This window comes from Thunnus albacares, chromosome 20 (genome assembly GCF_914725855.1).
Source record: "Thunnus albacares chromosome 20, fThuAlb1.1, whole genome shotgun sequence".
Taxonomy (NCBI): Eukaryota; Metazoa; Chordata; class Actinopteri; order Scombriformes; family Scombridae; genus Thunnus; species Thunnus albacares.
The window spans coordinates 13,366,486-13,382,926 of record NC_058125.1 but is presented as its reverse complement, the minus strand read 5'-3'; the positions used below and the strand labels follow the sequence as shown (position 1 = coordinate 13,382,926).

General features: G+C 39.3%; 2 protein-coding genes across 2 annotated transcripts; both read right to left on the bottom strand.

Moving 5' to 3' along the window:
• Positions 1-657: 657 nt before the first annotated feature.
• psmc5 (proteasome 26S subunit, ATPase 5) lies at positions 658-5,829 on the bottom strand. Its single transcript, XM_044337846.1, has 12 exons — positions 5,730-5,829; positions 3,639-3,710; positions 3,481-3,550; positions 3,283-3,380; positions 3,140-3,196; positions 2,631-2,861; positions 2,104-2,230; positions 1,811-2,001; positions 1,440-1,538; positions 1,230-1,340; positions 1,043-1,129; positions 658-832 (listed from the first exon to the last, which is right to left on the bottom strand). Exons 1-12 carry the CDS (start codon positions 5,751-5,753, stop codon positions 779-781), a joined length of 1,221 nt encoding a protein of 406 aa, XP_044193781.1. The 5' UTR covers positions 5,754-5,829; the 3' UTR covers positions 658-778.
• A 591-nt stretch (positions 5,830-6,420) lies between these two features.
• smarcd2 (SWI/SNF related, matrix associated, actin dependent regulator of chromatin, subfamily d, member 2) lies at positions 6,421-15,955 on the bottom strand. The gene is made up of 14 exons (XM_044337194.1): positions 15,717-15,955; positions 15,348-15,503; positions 13,902-14,113; positions 12,153-12,195; positions 11,928-12,050; positions 11,532-11,651; positions 10,745-10,840; positions 9,993-10,094; positions 9,731-9,892; positions 9,460-9,557; positions 9,006-9,141; positions 8,768-8,890; positions 7,900-8,001; positions 6,421-7,779 (listed from the first exon to the last, which is right to left on the bottom strand). The coding sequence occupies exons 2-14, from the start codon at positions 15,501-15,503 to the stop codon at positions 7,726-7,728; spliced, it is 1,527 nt and encodes a 508-aa protein (XP_044193129.1). The 5' UTR covers positions 15,717-15,955; the 3' UTR covers positions 6,421-7,725.
• Positions 15,956-16,441: the final 486 nt, after the last annotated feature.

Below are 16,441 nucleotides of genomic sequence, written 5' to 3'. Positions count from 1 at the left end.
CAAGATCAGCGCTAAGTATGATCGATTATGTATGACATATATATTATAGCAGCTATAATGTGAAGTGCCATATTAAACATGTTAAAACCATGGATGTATTATAAGAGCTAGATACCATGCTGCTGCTCAGCCTTGCAGCCAATTTTTCCAAAAAATCAAAAAAAGCAAAAAGCAAGCATGTTCACCATAGACCACCATTGTAAAAGCGACGTCTGTAAAACTATTGACAGGACCCCTCAAACTGCAAACCAGGTCAATTATGAAAAAAAAGTTATTTAAGAATCTGTGACGTCATTACAATGTAAAGTTTATGGGCCGAGCGGGATCTTGCGGGCGAGGCCAGTGGGGGAAACACTACTGCGCATATTTAGTGGGCCGCACAATGCTGACGCAAACTCGGATGCTAGAAACTTTTTTGGCGCATGTGCCAGCCGATCAGTTCTTACTGGACTGAATTGGCGCCATTTTCGGTCCGGTATCCGGCTCTTATAATACATCTATTGTTAAAACTTATAACTGTAAAATGAAAAAATAAAATCTGCAGAACATCTGCTCATGCTGGAGATTATATTTATGTTACTGTTACCTGACTTCCAGTGATTGATGTTGGCAATAACAATCTATTTAATTGAGAAATAAGTCGTGAGCCAAGCAGTATTAATTGGGGAAAACCATTTATTTTAGAAGGACTTATGTAACAATTATAAACCAAACCATAAACAAAAGCAGGAAAATATACATATGTGGTTGCATTGTGTGCAAGAAAACAAAAGGCCTTTTACTTCCACAGCTTCTTGATTGACATGTTCTTCTCGCTGTCTTTCTGCATCACCTGGTGAAGAAAACGGGGAACAAGTCTTAATAGGCAGGTAATGGTAGAAACAGTCATTATACGAGTATAAGAATGAAATGAGTCTTGGGATTAGCTTAATGGTTAAATATTGTTCAGACAATACAAATAGGTCGACACAGGACAGTGATTTGAAAAGAGAAAAAAAAAAACATTCAGACCCAGAATACACTGGACTTAGTTATTAAATACCTTTGCCACAGCCATCTCAAAGTCCTCCTGGGTGACATGAACTCTCCTTTCTCTCAGAGCGTACATCCCGGCCTCTGTGCAGACACCCTAAACATACACACACACACAAGGAAATTAAATAAAAAGGTCAGCAGTGTACAATCTCATTCACCACCAAGGGGCTATCATTCAGTGGGGCGATTCTCACCTTAACCTCAGCACCAGAGGCTCCAGGCATCAGCTCTGCGATCTTCCTCAGGTTAATGCCACGTGTCAGGTTCATCTTTCTGGAGTGGATCTTCAGGATGTCAAGACGGGCCTGGTGAAACACAATTAAGACGTATGTGTTTAAAGTGATCACTTTCATGAAAATGTGTATAAACTTTCAACTAGCATGCCCAACGTAGCAAGTACCTACCTCCTCATTTGGAGGGGGAAACTCAATCTTCCTGTCGATCCTGCCTGGCCTGAGGAGAGCTGAATCCAGGATGTCAATACGGTTGGTGGCCATAATAACCTTGCAGGGACAGAAAGCCAATTAATCAAATTATTATAAAGAACAGATCATATTCTAATAGATTACGGGTCACTTAGATAATTAAGGGTGTACAAATAAACCCTGCTGGTCACACTATAAAACCAGACTAAAGTTACACAATGATTTGTAAGTAACCACACAGAACACTGAAAAGCACACCACGTTCCGAGTTTCCTTGATAATAAAGGTATGAAAAGTCCCTGTGATCAAAAAACAACAAGCAATCCTTTCACTGTCGCTTTGTTTGATACCTTGATGTTCTTGGTTGCCTCAAATCCGTCCAGCTGATTAAGCAGCTCCAACATTGTCCTCTGCACCTCGCTGTCACCACCTGAGCCCCCCTCCAGGCGAGACGAGCCGATGGAGTCGATTTCATCCATGAAGATGATGGAGGGAGCGTGCTCTCTAGCCATGACGAACAGCTCGCGCACCATACGGGCACCTGGATGGGGGGGCAAGAGAGGGAGGAATGGGATATTTGAATAAAAATGAATCAGAAATGGGAATGGACTTGATTGCAACACCGAGAGACAGAGGAGCTCACCCTCTCCGATGAACTTCTGGACCAGCTCGGAGCCGGACACCCTGATGAAGGTACAGTCGGTGTGGTGGGCCACAGCTCTGGCCAGCAGGGTCTTCCCTGTGCCTGGGGGACCATACAGCAGCACACCCTACAAACACACAAAGCACATCAGTCATCACAATCTGACAAATGGAAAAAACACATCAAGGTGTGAAGTGAGAACTTTGGATCTCCAAAATGTCAACTTTTCAAAAACTAAATATACAGCCTAGTTTTAGCTTCATGCAATTTATCCTACGAGTTCAGAAAGGGTTTTATAGGCCTAATTTGTTGGAAAATATTACCAGCTTATCTCAAAATGCAAATAAACAAAATTCATCTGAATTAAACATACAGATATATCCCAGCCCAAATGTCTCCTATCAGCTCAAGGCTCACACGTCTGTATTTGAACCTATTCTGTGACCTCCTTATATTACAACTGTATGATTACACCATCGAAAGAAAACAGATTTTGTCCACTATTGACTCTCCTGTCAATCACCCACCTTGGGCTGTGCAATGCCTAAAGCCTCAAACAGCTCCGGGTGCTTGACAGGCAGCTCAATCACTTCCTTGATCTCCTTGATCTGCTTATCCAGGCCACCGATCATTTCATAGGTGGAGTCCGGCACCTTCTCCACCATCATGAGGGATACCAGAGGGTCCACCTTGTTGGGCAGGATCTTGTGCAGGGTGTAGCTGTCGTTGCGCAGAGCCACGCGGCAATTTGGGGTCACCTGCGCAGGAGTGATGCATTAAAACTATTAAATAAATCTGTTCCAAAACTTTAAAGAATCATTTCCCTTCATTGCATCCATCCTGATGTTTAGGAATGTATTTTTGTTGTTTATTCAGTCTTGTGTTGTTGTTGTGAAACTGAAAGGTGTTTGTTAGTCATGTTTGCACTATAATTGTTCAGTTCTCTTCCCTACATAATGATAACATATCAATGGGAAAACAATTAAAGCACCCTGATTTGCAACCATGTTTGAGTTTACAAAAACTGCATACTAACATCATTGATGTCAATGTTCTTGTCCACATCCACGACAAATTTTCCTTCTGGATGCACCTGAAAATCAGAAGGAGAGATGTTTTTAAAACTATAAAATCAGTGATCAAAATATAGTGTGTTGTAAAAACTAGTACACAGCATACCTTGACCAGCACTTTCTTTTTGTCCATGACTCTAACCACTTCACCTACGTAGGATCCCTGCTCCTGTAGTAACTGCAGCTCCTCACGAAGGAGACGCACTGAGAGAAAAACAAGACGTTTAGTATTTCCTTCAACGGGGACAATTTCTGGAAAGCTTCATTTGATGTAATGATGCTACAGTAATGAAGTTGAGTATACCTTTAGCATTGAGCTCATTCCTTTGTGCCTGCAGACGTCTGAGATTCTGGCTCTTTTCATTCACCGTCAGCTATTAAGGAAACAGTAGTTTAGGTTTGACAGGAATCAAGAAGTGGTCAGATCACCAGATCAAAGTTTGCGTGTTATTGTTTTCTTACCTGTAACTCTTCTATCTTTGACAAGTAGTACTGTCGGAGACCAGAGCCGCCTTTACTCTCCCCCATCTCCATCTGTCAAAAGGAAGCATTATCAAGCTTTAAGGACAGTCATCAGGAGCATTTAATGACTTAATTCTTCCAAGTGAGAGCTCTAATATAAGCACAGAGTATGGCTGCAACTAATGATCATTCTCATTATAACAACTTATTATTATATCAAACTCTTGGTTATTTTTCTTGATTAGTTGCTTACGGTCTAAAAATCCCAGAAAATAAAATGGCCACTGTAGGGCCTCATAGATCAAAGTGATGTCTTCAAATTTCATGTTTTTTTCAAACAACAGTCCAAAACCGAAAGATATTCAGCTTACAATGACATAATACAAAAAGATCAAAACAATTAATCAATGAGCTGAATTGTTAACTATTAATTCCCAAAATTTGGGTGAGCATTCCTATGGAAGCCTTGTATAAATGTTAAATCACCCATCATTAGACCCTGCAGTGGGTATCAGGCTGTGATTCATAAATCTGTCAGGTGAAATCATTCTCTGTCCTGATCTAACTTTAAACTGCTTTTGCACCCCCCCCCCCCCCCCCCCCCCCCCCCCCCCAAGGATGTGCCGGTATCAAATTTTCATGCTATGATTATGTAGGTAAGAATAACATGGTAAACAGTATTATCATGATAACTGCGTTTCCTGAAATCCTACTATTAGTGCTAAACTATAGTTAAATGACTCCACTCCATGATCGCCTTAATTTTATTCACTGAGCAGTGGTCTGTACAGTATATTGCAATTTTGTTAGACTTTAAGAAATAACATCAAAAATACCCAAATATTGTTCAAAGTTTAAGACAGTTGACTGAAAATCACTTTCAATTCTACTAAGTGTCTGTGTGTTAGTTTCTAAACACACACATTCATGTTTTGGAAATTCATAAATGTTGCCTCATGAAATTTGTCTATTGATTTCTGGAGTGCAAGAACTTTGTAGTAAATTTTATCTGCTTCGTGTTAACAGTTAAATTAAGAAATTTGTAAATGTGCACAGAACATAATAACAGTTATGGTTTCCTCTGAAAACGACGATAATGACGGTAATAAAAATGGTTGGCGGTACTGATACCGTCGGCGTGTTTCACCGTGGTATATAGTAGAAACGGTATACCTGCACATTTCTACCCTAACCTCAACCAGCAGTCTTCTGAGATGCTTGAGACCAGACAGGTGTCGGTTCCAACAGGAGGGTAGCACCACCTCCTTTGTTGGGGTTAAGCCTTAGGTTAACTACGAGATAACTGGTTGGGGTTAAGGTAAGCTTGGTGTAGGTTAAGCACTTCAGAAGACGACTGGTTGGGGGGTTAGGGATAAGGTTGGGTGCAGGTTATGGTAAGGGGAAACACATCGACACATCTGCTCAGGATAACCTAAACTGGCAAGCCCCACTGGTTTGACAGGCAGTTTGATATATGAATACCACTGCCTGCTTAAATAGCTTTACTAATAGCGTCAGAAAATGCTAATTATTATCATACTAATCTAAGTTTCTTCAAGCTAATGCTGAATTAAGAAAAATAAAGTTATATTTAATATCCGAAATATACCATTATCCAGTAGCAGTTTGTCTATCAGTAACAGTTACAACTATAAAGTAATACAACTACAACTTAACATTACCTGTCTATCTCTCAGTGTTAAACTACGTTATCTTTGTAACATTAACCAGACATAACGCCAGATGTGGATGGTAATCCTTTAACTATTACTTATTTTAAGTTGTATTTAGCAAACCTTTCCTGATTTTAACGCTTAAAAAAATACATAAGACTGCCTCCAATCATTCAAAGTTGCTAACTCGGGCTAGCTATCCGTAGCTAGGTTTTAGCTACAATGAGACAGCAAACCGGCAGCATCCAGACAATCATTGTTATGAATGAAGTGACACTTAAATATTGGCTGCACAGTCACACGGCCATTTCATCTCACAACTGGTTTACATAAAATATTCGCCTCAAAAGCATACATGCGACGTTTCATTGGTATTATAACAATAAAGGCGACAAAACGGCAGAAAAAAACCACCTACATGATCAATCCCGTCCACCTCCATCTTGGAATTTCTGCATCCGCTTCAGAATGCGCGTATTTCCGGCAGACTTCTTCTTCTTCGGGGCTTTTTTTTTTTAAATGAAATGAATGCTCATGTCAGCACCTACAGTCCTTCTTGTGAATTACACATTATTTTTGCCCTGGCTATTTTTCAACTCTCCTACTGTAACTGTAACTAACTGAACATTAAAACTTAAACACAAAAAATGTATCAGTGAATTTAATTCAGTGTCAATCTTTGGATAGAAGTTTGCTTTGATCAAGTGTCATCTCAAAACCTGAGCCGGTCCGTGAAGAGTGTAGCTTACAGGAAATATTATTTGGCTTGGCCGCCGTTATTTGAGGAGTGGTAAACACGTCTTAACTGTTTGAGACAAGTAAGACCAGCCACCTGTCGAAACTTCTCAGAAGCACCTGAGCTCTTCAACCAGCCCAAACATGTACACTCATGGCATAACCTCAGTTTACTGTAGCTAGACAACTGCTCTATCTAAATAAGAAAAGCTTACAATAAAGCTGGGTAAATTTACAGTATAGCCTACTTTTGGTAGTGTTTCCATCAGACAATAGAAACAGAATTTATATATATATATATATCATTACTTTGAAAAGACATATGTATCTATTTTTGTAATAGCATGTAGGTAATAAAGAAATACAGTATCACAAACATTTGTAAGTATGTTTATTGTGAAAAATACTCCAAATGTATAAAAGATAAAGGCCTTTGATTGATGATACACAACATGCAAATATTTTACAAAGTGGCTGTACAAAAAAAGACAGCAACATTTCTCAAATTCTAAGTGCCTTCTTCACATAACAGATTTGGCACAGCGATATCTGTTAACATGGAATGTCTAGAGAAATTCTGGAAATCTCATAACAAAATAGCATTTCAGCAAAAAGTTAACTAATGAACTGATAAACTGTATACAACAATTTGGTACAATGTTTAGTTGACACACTACGTTTGCATTCCTATTTTATTAATACCAGTTAATCTTCTTGGGAGGTGTGGATCTACTGTGTTCTTCCAGTAAGAACTCTTCAACCCAAAGATCCCGCCACAGACCCCTTTCTTGGCATCAAAAACAATACAACACATCAAATAACAAATGAAAAAAACATGTAAACATTCAAGAAGTACAAAAAAGCTGGTGAATTACAGCTGGACAGATTGGACTCATGTCCTTGTACAAAATAAAGAGCTCAATCCTTTCCCAAAGGAGAGCTTTCCAGGAAATCCTGGTTTAACACAGTAAAGACATGTTTCAATTCAACTGATATATCTACAATAAGAAAAACAACAGCACCTTAACTTGTAAAACTATTGTTGGCATAAAAACTCCTTATCAGTTCCACGTCGTAAAACAATTTAAGAATTACTTTGCTTTTCTGAGGATATAATCCAAATTTTCTAAATGTATGGTGTAAAAATGTTTTCAGTATGGATATATATTTTGGACTACTTAATTCTATCATGCCTCCCAATTCTTGCTTATTGACATTACCAGACATCAGGTATTCTTCCTATCTTAAAGGTATGGCTTTCAAATGTGGAGGTAAACAGACACCCTTTCAAATTAGCATACAAAATGATGGTGAAAGACACCTAGACAGCACCAATGCTTAAAACCTTTTAAGCATATTGTACCATAAACAAAATATATTGCAAAACAAGGCAGCGATTATTTGAACAGGCTCAAAATAAAAGACAATGCAAGGCAAACATATTATTAAGACCATGTAAATCATCACTTTGGTCCCATGTACTCTGTTGACTTTAGAATTATTATCTATGGGACAACAAAGATATGTATCTCACTTAGAAGCTGGTATCTCATACCATATCCATGAGGATGGTTTTGTAAACATTTGAGCTGCAACATTAGCTTGATTGCTTCAAGCTATTTCCAATTTTGATTGAGCAGACATTAAAATGTGAAGAGTAAACCTCTGGGAAAATGTTTTTAGGTGAGTCGGATGCCCAACACCTGCTCCAACTCTTGTCTTCTCTGCTGCACCTGAAACAAAGACAGGATAGTAACAGTTAGTTAACAGTAGTAACACCTCATAATAAGCATGCACTATTAAACATGTACTAAAAACTGTTTAGGAGTGCATTATGCTCTGTATTTACTTACTTTGGAGTAAACATATCTGCCCACTGCCTCTGGCACCCAGGGCGCCTGGTAGAACTCAGTCCTCCTCTCCTCCTCTGGGTTCCCTGTCACATCTGTCATCAACTGGTGAAAAAGAATTGTAACATTGGAAACATGAGAAACCACAACTTCATGAATATAAAAAAAGTTAACTCAAAAAGGCCATATAAAAACATCAAATAATGCTTTTTCTTATATTCTTATAGTTTCTTATATGTTGTCAAGTTACCTTGGTAGCACTGAGGTTTTGACAATTTATTAATTCACTTAGCAGGCAGGACTCTGCCTAATCTGATCTAATCTAATCTAATTTTAGCAAACCAGGCTGTAAAATAAACTCTTCCGTCTAATTATTGAAGCTGCAATTTAATATGTCCATTCACTCAGTTTGTGTTAGCTCAGACTCTCCAGGAGCCCAGGTGCATCATAGGTGCAGGGAATATGGCCATATATTACTAGCCACAATGTGTAAAATATAGTTGTATTTGAGAGTGTGTAGTTACTAAACATGGTTACAGCTATATCAAAATCATATATTTTTTTTTAAATTAAACTTTTCAAATTTGGGAAACCAAAAAACGAACAAATACATGAGCAAAAATAAAGGTATATGTTAGGAATTTGATGATGATACAGCAGAAATTTTGGCTTAAAGTGGAGGAGAAGACTGATATGATACCTGTGATACAACTGTCACTCTTTTTGTAATATTTGAACAAATCATTCTCAACGACAACATCTTCATAATAATACAATGTGTAAAAGAAAGAGCAGATTATGGCGTACTATAAGGACTTATTATAGGATGCCATTAACAGGCACACAGTTAGTAGAGGGAGCTCATGTTTACCTTCAGATCCCTGCTCTGGGACTTCAGCCAGTCCTGGATGAAGTCCTGTGGATTATTGCTGAAGCTCAGCATGAAGTCTCTCTCTGTCTTCAGCTGATTAATGTACTCAATAGTCTCATGTATCTGTAGTGAGTAATAACAGTTTATTATTAGATTTTTATTAACTTTTTTTCTTTTGCAACCATTCTCCTAAAACCCAGTGAGTTGCAGGCATCAGTGACTGACTGGCAGGTCTCACCTTCATCTCCAGTGCAGCAATTTCCTGCTGGTTGGTTGTGGAGGACAAGAAACTGTTCATCTGGCCCTTCAGTGGGTCGTCCACCTCCACATCAATGTCATAGCATGCGGTCTTCTTCTGATCTGTGGGGTCCACGCTGCTCAAAGAGGACACAAAGACAACAAGACAGAGGTTGGATTGTACTAAAAGAGGAAGAGATGATGTTGACTGCAAACTTGTAACAGCAAACCAGGGATGAGTATCGATTAATTAAATCATACAGCTAAGATTTTTCCTGGAAATAAACTGACTAACAGCTCCTATAAACGCATACTTGAAAATCAAAGCTCAAGGGCAAAAACTTGAATCTTTTTTAAGATCTTTGACAATACTGACCAGCATGCAGGCACAACACACACACACACAACACATGCACAAACACAAAAAGAGGCATAATGATCCATACACCCCTTACCTAATCATGTGATTGATAATGATGGGGTCAGGGTGCTGAAGCAGCCCAGCCAGTTTCATGGGAATCTCAGAGAACCTCATGCGAGAACAGCCAAAGATCTGTTCAACATATGGTTAGAAAGCAGAACATGTTTGATATGCCACGGGCAAACTGTTGCATCACTTTGTCTCTCAACTAGCAAAAAAAACATTAAAAACCACAATATGTTGCATATATATCAGCTATACATTTCAAGTCAGTAAATGAACACAGACTTCAGCAGGTATCATACCTGTCTGAAATAGCGGTTGCAGTTGATGTACTCCTTCTCGTGACTATCTTGAAGCTTGTTGTTCTTGATATACAGCCAAAGGGCTTGCATGATGCTGGCCCGTGTCTGTGTGTGCACACCCAGCAGACGAGCCAGACGTGGATCCAGTTTGTACTGAGGTGGCTGTGACGGTGGAAAAATGTTTTTAGAAAGTCAGACCACACAGGCATACAACTTTTTTCAACACGATAACTGAGCAAAGGGTGTGTGCGTGCACATATACCTGATGGTCGAGCATGAGCAGCAGGGTGCATTTGACATTCACGTCGCCAGGCCTTTTGACCTGGAAACCATCTGTCTCCTGAGTGGTGGGCATTCTATGCCACTGATAAAAAAAAAAATAAGTAAAAAGATCAGATCAGATTTTTTCCATTTGGTCCAGTTAGAACTAAAACTCTCTAAACTGCAATATGCTGATGAAATAAAGAGTAATAGTTTTAACCCCCCACATCCCATCCTATATTACTTCCTTACTTGTGACAGATGTGGATTTTTTTAAGTTACCAGATAGAGATAGTGGATCAACTAGTATATATCTTGGTACACAAGCACATGATACTGGTTCAGTGCCAGTATTAAATTGTGCAATCACTAGAGATCTACACTGCTGTTTTTGTGTGTGAGATACTCAGTTATGTGAACTGGACTCTTGAGGTTAAATGAAAATATGAAGGAGCATAAAATTGGGCTAGTTTAACCTTATCTGTGAAACGAATTCAAACATAAGTCACACAAGTTTGCTGGAATAAACGCGGTCCAAGATCTCTCAGCAATCCCCCCTGCACTGTCAAACACGCTATGAAAGGATCGCTTCCAAAGCTTGAATGATTCCAGCTGAACTCCACTTTGTGACCAGAGCTGAAAAACGGACTGGGGCTGCTGGTGAACCAAAAGCATTCTCACAACATTTTAGTGCCCATGTGCCTAAGATATCCTGAGGTGGTTGCATCAAATGCCTTTAAAATGATGTCATACCTCTACTAAGTGGTTGTCAGGTCCATAGAGCTCCTTATCAAGCTCAATCACCAGGCTCTTGAAAAAAGATGAGAACTTCCTCTTCTGCTTGCCGGGCTGGGAATACAAATTGCATAAAAATAGTGTGAAAAGGAAGAACAACAAAATTGCCATCTATCTATGTCTTCTTAGTGTGCTGTGTCAGCCTGTGCAGCTGCATTGTTTAGCTCTGACCACATTGGGGGTGGCGAAGCACAAAACTGTAGACAACTAGAAAAAGCTGTTGCACCCCCCGCCCTCTCCCCAATCCTGTCAAAATGCGTTTGCACAACATGACCCCTTTCACTCCTTCCCTCACATCCCTTTCTTTTTTCTGTTCCTCCGTGCAAAACTCCTACGCATGCCTGAACCAATACGGCAATGGAGAAAAACTTAACAGTGAAAAAAAAAAAAAAAAGGAAAAAAAAAACCCTCCTTCATGTGGCCCCAGATGACACAATGAGTTGATGGAGGGAGGGGAGGCATGTCAGCTCATGGTATGTAACGGCCAATGGTTTCAATTCCCTGTTTCAAAAGAGAGCATGAGCTTGTGTGTGAGTGTGTTGGGAGCCGTGGGGTGGAGTGGGGGAGAGCTGTAAACACACATCTGGTTGCGTGGTCAGAGCCAAGGACACAAGCCAACCAGAGCTGAGTGGCTGTGAAGCAACACAATAACAGAGCCTGAAATACTTTGGAGTCAGACCACACTGGAGGTGATAGTGGAACAAAGCAAGAAAATTCAAATGTAATGACTGTGCTGTTGGCTTACTTCCTCCAGGAGTTTGCCCTCCACTCTCAGTTCCCAGGAGGACACCTTCTCCGCCTCCTCGCCGTCAGGCTTGCTTGGGGTGTACGTGTTAGAAATGTAGATCCTGAGCTTGCGCTTTTGCTGTGTGATAGAGAAGAACAAGCAGACATATCAAGAATCCCAGTGAAGACTGTTTTTCAAACAAGAATGAACCATGAAAAATTAGAATCACATTTATTCAGCCAGTAGACTTTCCAAACTGCACTTGGTGATTGCTGGTGACAGCTCTTCAACAAAACACTGAAATCATGAATTAGTCATCCAAATTTTATTAGGCAACATTTCACAAAGCCTGAAAGTTGTCTCATAATATTATTTTATCTTCAAAACTGAAGATGCACTATCATGAAGACATACCATAATGGGCTTCTTGATGGCCTCCTGTATCTCCATGCGCTTACGGGCGATGGTTTGATCCAGTTTCCTCTCAAAAGCCAAGAGGTCCATGTAGGCCTGGGACTCTGGGACAAGGTCTCGGATCTAAAGAGCCAAAAGCAGGACGTGGGTTTGACGGAATTACAGCCAACTATAATCAAATTGAATCCTTCTAAAATATGATTCAGGGGGTTAAAACCTTCTTACCCTCTGTGGGAGAACCTTGTCAGCCATCTTGCGTCTTTTTGCCCTAAAATTCACAGAAAAGATCATGTATTAGATGATTTCCAAAGCACTATATGTTCATTATGGGGGCAAAACACTAACTGGCCACATTAACCATACACTTTCTTTACAATATAGAGTATCCAATCACTAAAAAATTTTAGTCAAACAAGAACATACTATGTTGCCAATGACTCATCATTAATTACCATTAGCCCTTTTAAAAGTACAACCTTCAATAACCAATTCAAAAGGAACTGACAACTCACCGACACATAGAAGATTAAGAGAAAGACATCATTCACTTCATTTGATTATCAATTATTTGTGCAAACCTCACAGTGTGATAACAAAATCTTATCCGCTACTATCTCTTCATTAACTCCCCGAAACGAGCACCTCAGGCTGCCACTTATCACTGCTGCCGACTTTCATAAAGGCCGATTTGTTTCGTTAATTAGATTATACAGTTCTCCCTCATCATGACTAAATTTAATTCCCAAGCACTTTAAAAAGAATTTAGGATGTTGCTTCTAGCACTGTGGCTCACTAATCCTTCTGTACAGAGCATTTTGTAAACGTTAAGAGGACAAGAGATTCATTGTGGATGAAACCGTAAAATCTGCCTCACATCATGGCTCACCACATTTATGAGAGTGGCGTCACTGAGCAGCTTGAAGTCAAAAATACCCGCTAGTGTCTGCTGCTTTGAAAGCAAAGGCCAGTCATGAGATACTCCTATCCTCGTGTCTTTATGATCTGAGCTTTTAACAGTGCAGCAACTTGACAAACAGACAGGGGAGCGAAAACACTTTTGAAATGCAGAGTGGTGTTTTTCTGTTAATGAGCCACAACAAGCAATAATTAACCACTGAATTTTCATGACTACATGACGATATTATTAGTGCGGTGTTATATATAAAAAATTTGATTTCACAATTCAAAAGACAAGATACATTTTTAGGTTTAACTTTTCTTACTGGACATTATATTTATGTTTGTTTAACATCTTTACGCTACATAAACTAAAAAAATAAATGTAATTTAATTTTCCTGCTGTAGTTTTTGTCCTGTCTGAGGGAAATATTATTAGTAAGGTCCTCAGACTAATCCTGCTTGCTATAATCTTGCATTGTGAATAAAAAAGTGTTTTGGAAGTTCATGATCCTCGTAAAAGCCACCAAAAATTAAACAATATTTTGGGAAAATATTCTACAGCATTACTGTTAATGTATTGTTACTGTTAGAATTCACTTAGCAGATACTTTTATTGTAGATGTAGAGCTGAAATGGTTAAACAATTAATCAACTGTCAGGAAATTAATCAGCAACAATTTAATCGCTTAATTATTTAAGTCGTTTTTTAAGCAAGCAATTTCTAGCTTTTCTAATTTTTTGCTGTTTTATATCATTGCAAATTGAATCTTTGGATTTGACAGGTTGGGTTGAACAAAACAAGCCATTTGAAGATGTCACCTCCGTCACTGGGAAATTGTCACAATTGTCTGAACAACCAGTTAATCAATAAAATAAATGAGGGATTAATCAATAATGAAAATGATCAGTTGAATCAGTAAACATATTCAGATGATGGTAAAGTAAGGACCAATATGTTAAAATATTATCTGGCACTGCCATTCTCTGATTTAGCCCCAGGCTGTGTTGGTCAGTCAACCTTGGTACCGGCTCTTCTTCCCCTCCCACAAACACTTTCACTTTTCCACAGTTTACCCTCGTCTTAGGCCTCCTCCCAGCGCCTCTTGTTGCTGCTGCTGCTGCTGCTGCTGTTGATGATGAAGGAACCGCTTCCTGGAGGCGTCCATGGATGGAGGCCCCATGCCTGGCCGCATGGTCATGTTCCCAACACCATAAGAAGGACCGGGGAGCTGACCTCCCATTGACCCCATGGGGCCCCCTACTCTGTTGGGTGGCATCCCTGGGCGCTGGAGAAAAGGAGGGAAGCTGAAGCTATGATTTTGAATTATGACATCATTACAAACTAAATTACGATCATATTAGTGATAGCATATTTCTCCGTAAATGCACAATGAAATTCACAGTTCACTAATCACATTAGTAGCACAATCAATAGAAAAATGGAGGTTATCAAAAATAATTCTGTATGCAGATGATTTAGTTCTATTTTCTTCTTGCTGTGCAGGTCTACAACAGAAAACTGATGTTGACTTTGATATCACGTTTAATGCCAAAAAGAATATGGAAGGATAGAGAGTATTTCATAGGTTTTACTGAGTCTTGTTTAATATTTTACTGCTGATTTAATGTATGACTGTATATTATCAACTTGCTAACATGCTTTAGTTTAAATTTTACATGACGTGCTCAATTGTTGTCAAGACCTTGCTTTTTGGGGCTTAACATATGTTAATGTCACTTACAAAAAACGTTGAGTTTACAGTGTTTGCCTCTTTTTGTCAGCATAAACACCAGCATGTCAGGCACAGAAAATAAATATAATACATTAATATAGTATATATGTGCCACCTGGATTAGGTAAACTGTGACAGAAGCTACTTCTCACATGTGGAAAAGTGTTAGTATTATTATTATTTATATTTCCACCAATAAATACTGCTGCTAACTTTGTTTTGTCTGTCCACTGACAAAAAATAGCAAATATCTGAACCCATGTGGCCCTAACCGACAAACATGAGAGCATATGATGCTGCAGATGGGGGTTAAACCAGGATAATATATGACAGATGGTGTTGATGATAACCTTACTTTTGTTTTCAAGCTAACTGACAGGAGGCTACAGGCGGCCACGTGATTTTCTTTCACACACATGCTTTGTTCTGTGTTAGTAATTTCGATGTGAACATCAAATTACTGAAAGTACACCAACACCAATTATTCAAAAGCTGCGAATTAACGTTACATTTATTAGTGGAGGCAATTACCCTTTTTTCAAATGCGGAAGTACGGTCCACACCTTCTTTGAAGTTTAGTTTTTCTTGCTTGGTTATCTCTGCCAGGTAACTGCCTTCAACTATATATTATATATGTATAAAACCAACTTTAGGCCTTCATTTACATTACTCTTACAAGAAGAAACCAACTTAAATTTTAAACCCACAGCAGAATTAACTTGTGTTAACCTTTCGCTCAACACAAGCTTTCCCCATTTAGTAAAGACTGATAAAGCAGAAAACCAACCTGGGGGTACTGGGGTATGTTGGTCATGGTCCGGGAGTATCCCGCCGGAGTTTGCGGCATTCCTGGCATCCTCATGCCCGCAGAATGACCAACATTCATGGGGTTCACAGCTGGATTCATGGTAAGACCCGTGAAGCCGCCTCCTCTTGATGCCATCTTCCAGATCCACAAGTGGTTTAAAAGTGAACTCTAAGCTACCAAATGTCGGTTCAAATAGAAGTCTAGCAAAATGTTAACTGGACGTCTCTGCGACAAGTCAGAAAGTGACTAAGTTATCCAACTACAGTTAGTTTAAATGAGCTCGGGTTCCAGGTTGACAGTAAGCACACTGTCAACAAAAAGCTAGCTAATGTTAGCTCGCTTTCCTACCGTTTCAAGTTCCGGGATTTGCCTCCACCTACAACTGCTTGTTTTCTGTTCTTTGTCATCTCCTTTAACGCCCCTTATGTCTTGATATCTGTCACTAGCTAATGAAGTTAGCTATTTCATTATGAGGCTATTGAAAAACATGTTAATGCATGACTTCCAACAAAGTGAGTGTCTAAAGCAATACCAAGTATTTTCGCAACTGCCCACACACACACAATGCCAGATGCTGCCTTCACTAATATCGGAAATTTTGACATTTACCATAACTTTCGCCTAAAAAGTAACGTTGATCCTCTTAGTGTGAACCATATACAGTTTATAGTGTGAACATAAACTGAAATTACATTTTTCAATTACGAATGTCATACAATACCTAAAGTTGAACTATCAAGATGCTGGGACTTTTTTTTTTTAATTACCTGGGCACTGATGCCTTCCTCCACATTTTGCTTTGTTCCACATTATAACTGCCAACCCCAAAATATTTTCCCCCCCTCAGATTCCTGTAGTTGTTAACACAACTCCACTTAAATGCGTGGTTATCAACTGATCTCATAACATGGCTGGATTGACCTGTTAGGGGGCCTCAGAGCGAAGAGTGGTCCCAGTTGACACCTAATCTCCAACCGCCCTCTGTGCTTTGTGTATATACATAGACTGTGTTGCCTTCAAGTTCACACTAAGAATGACTACTGTATACAGCAGCTTCAATATTTGCCCAGAAA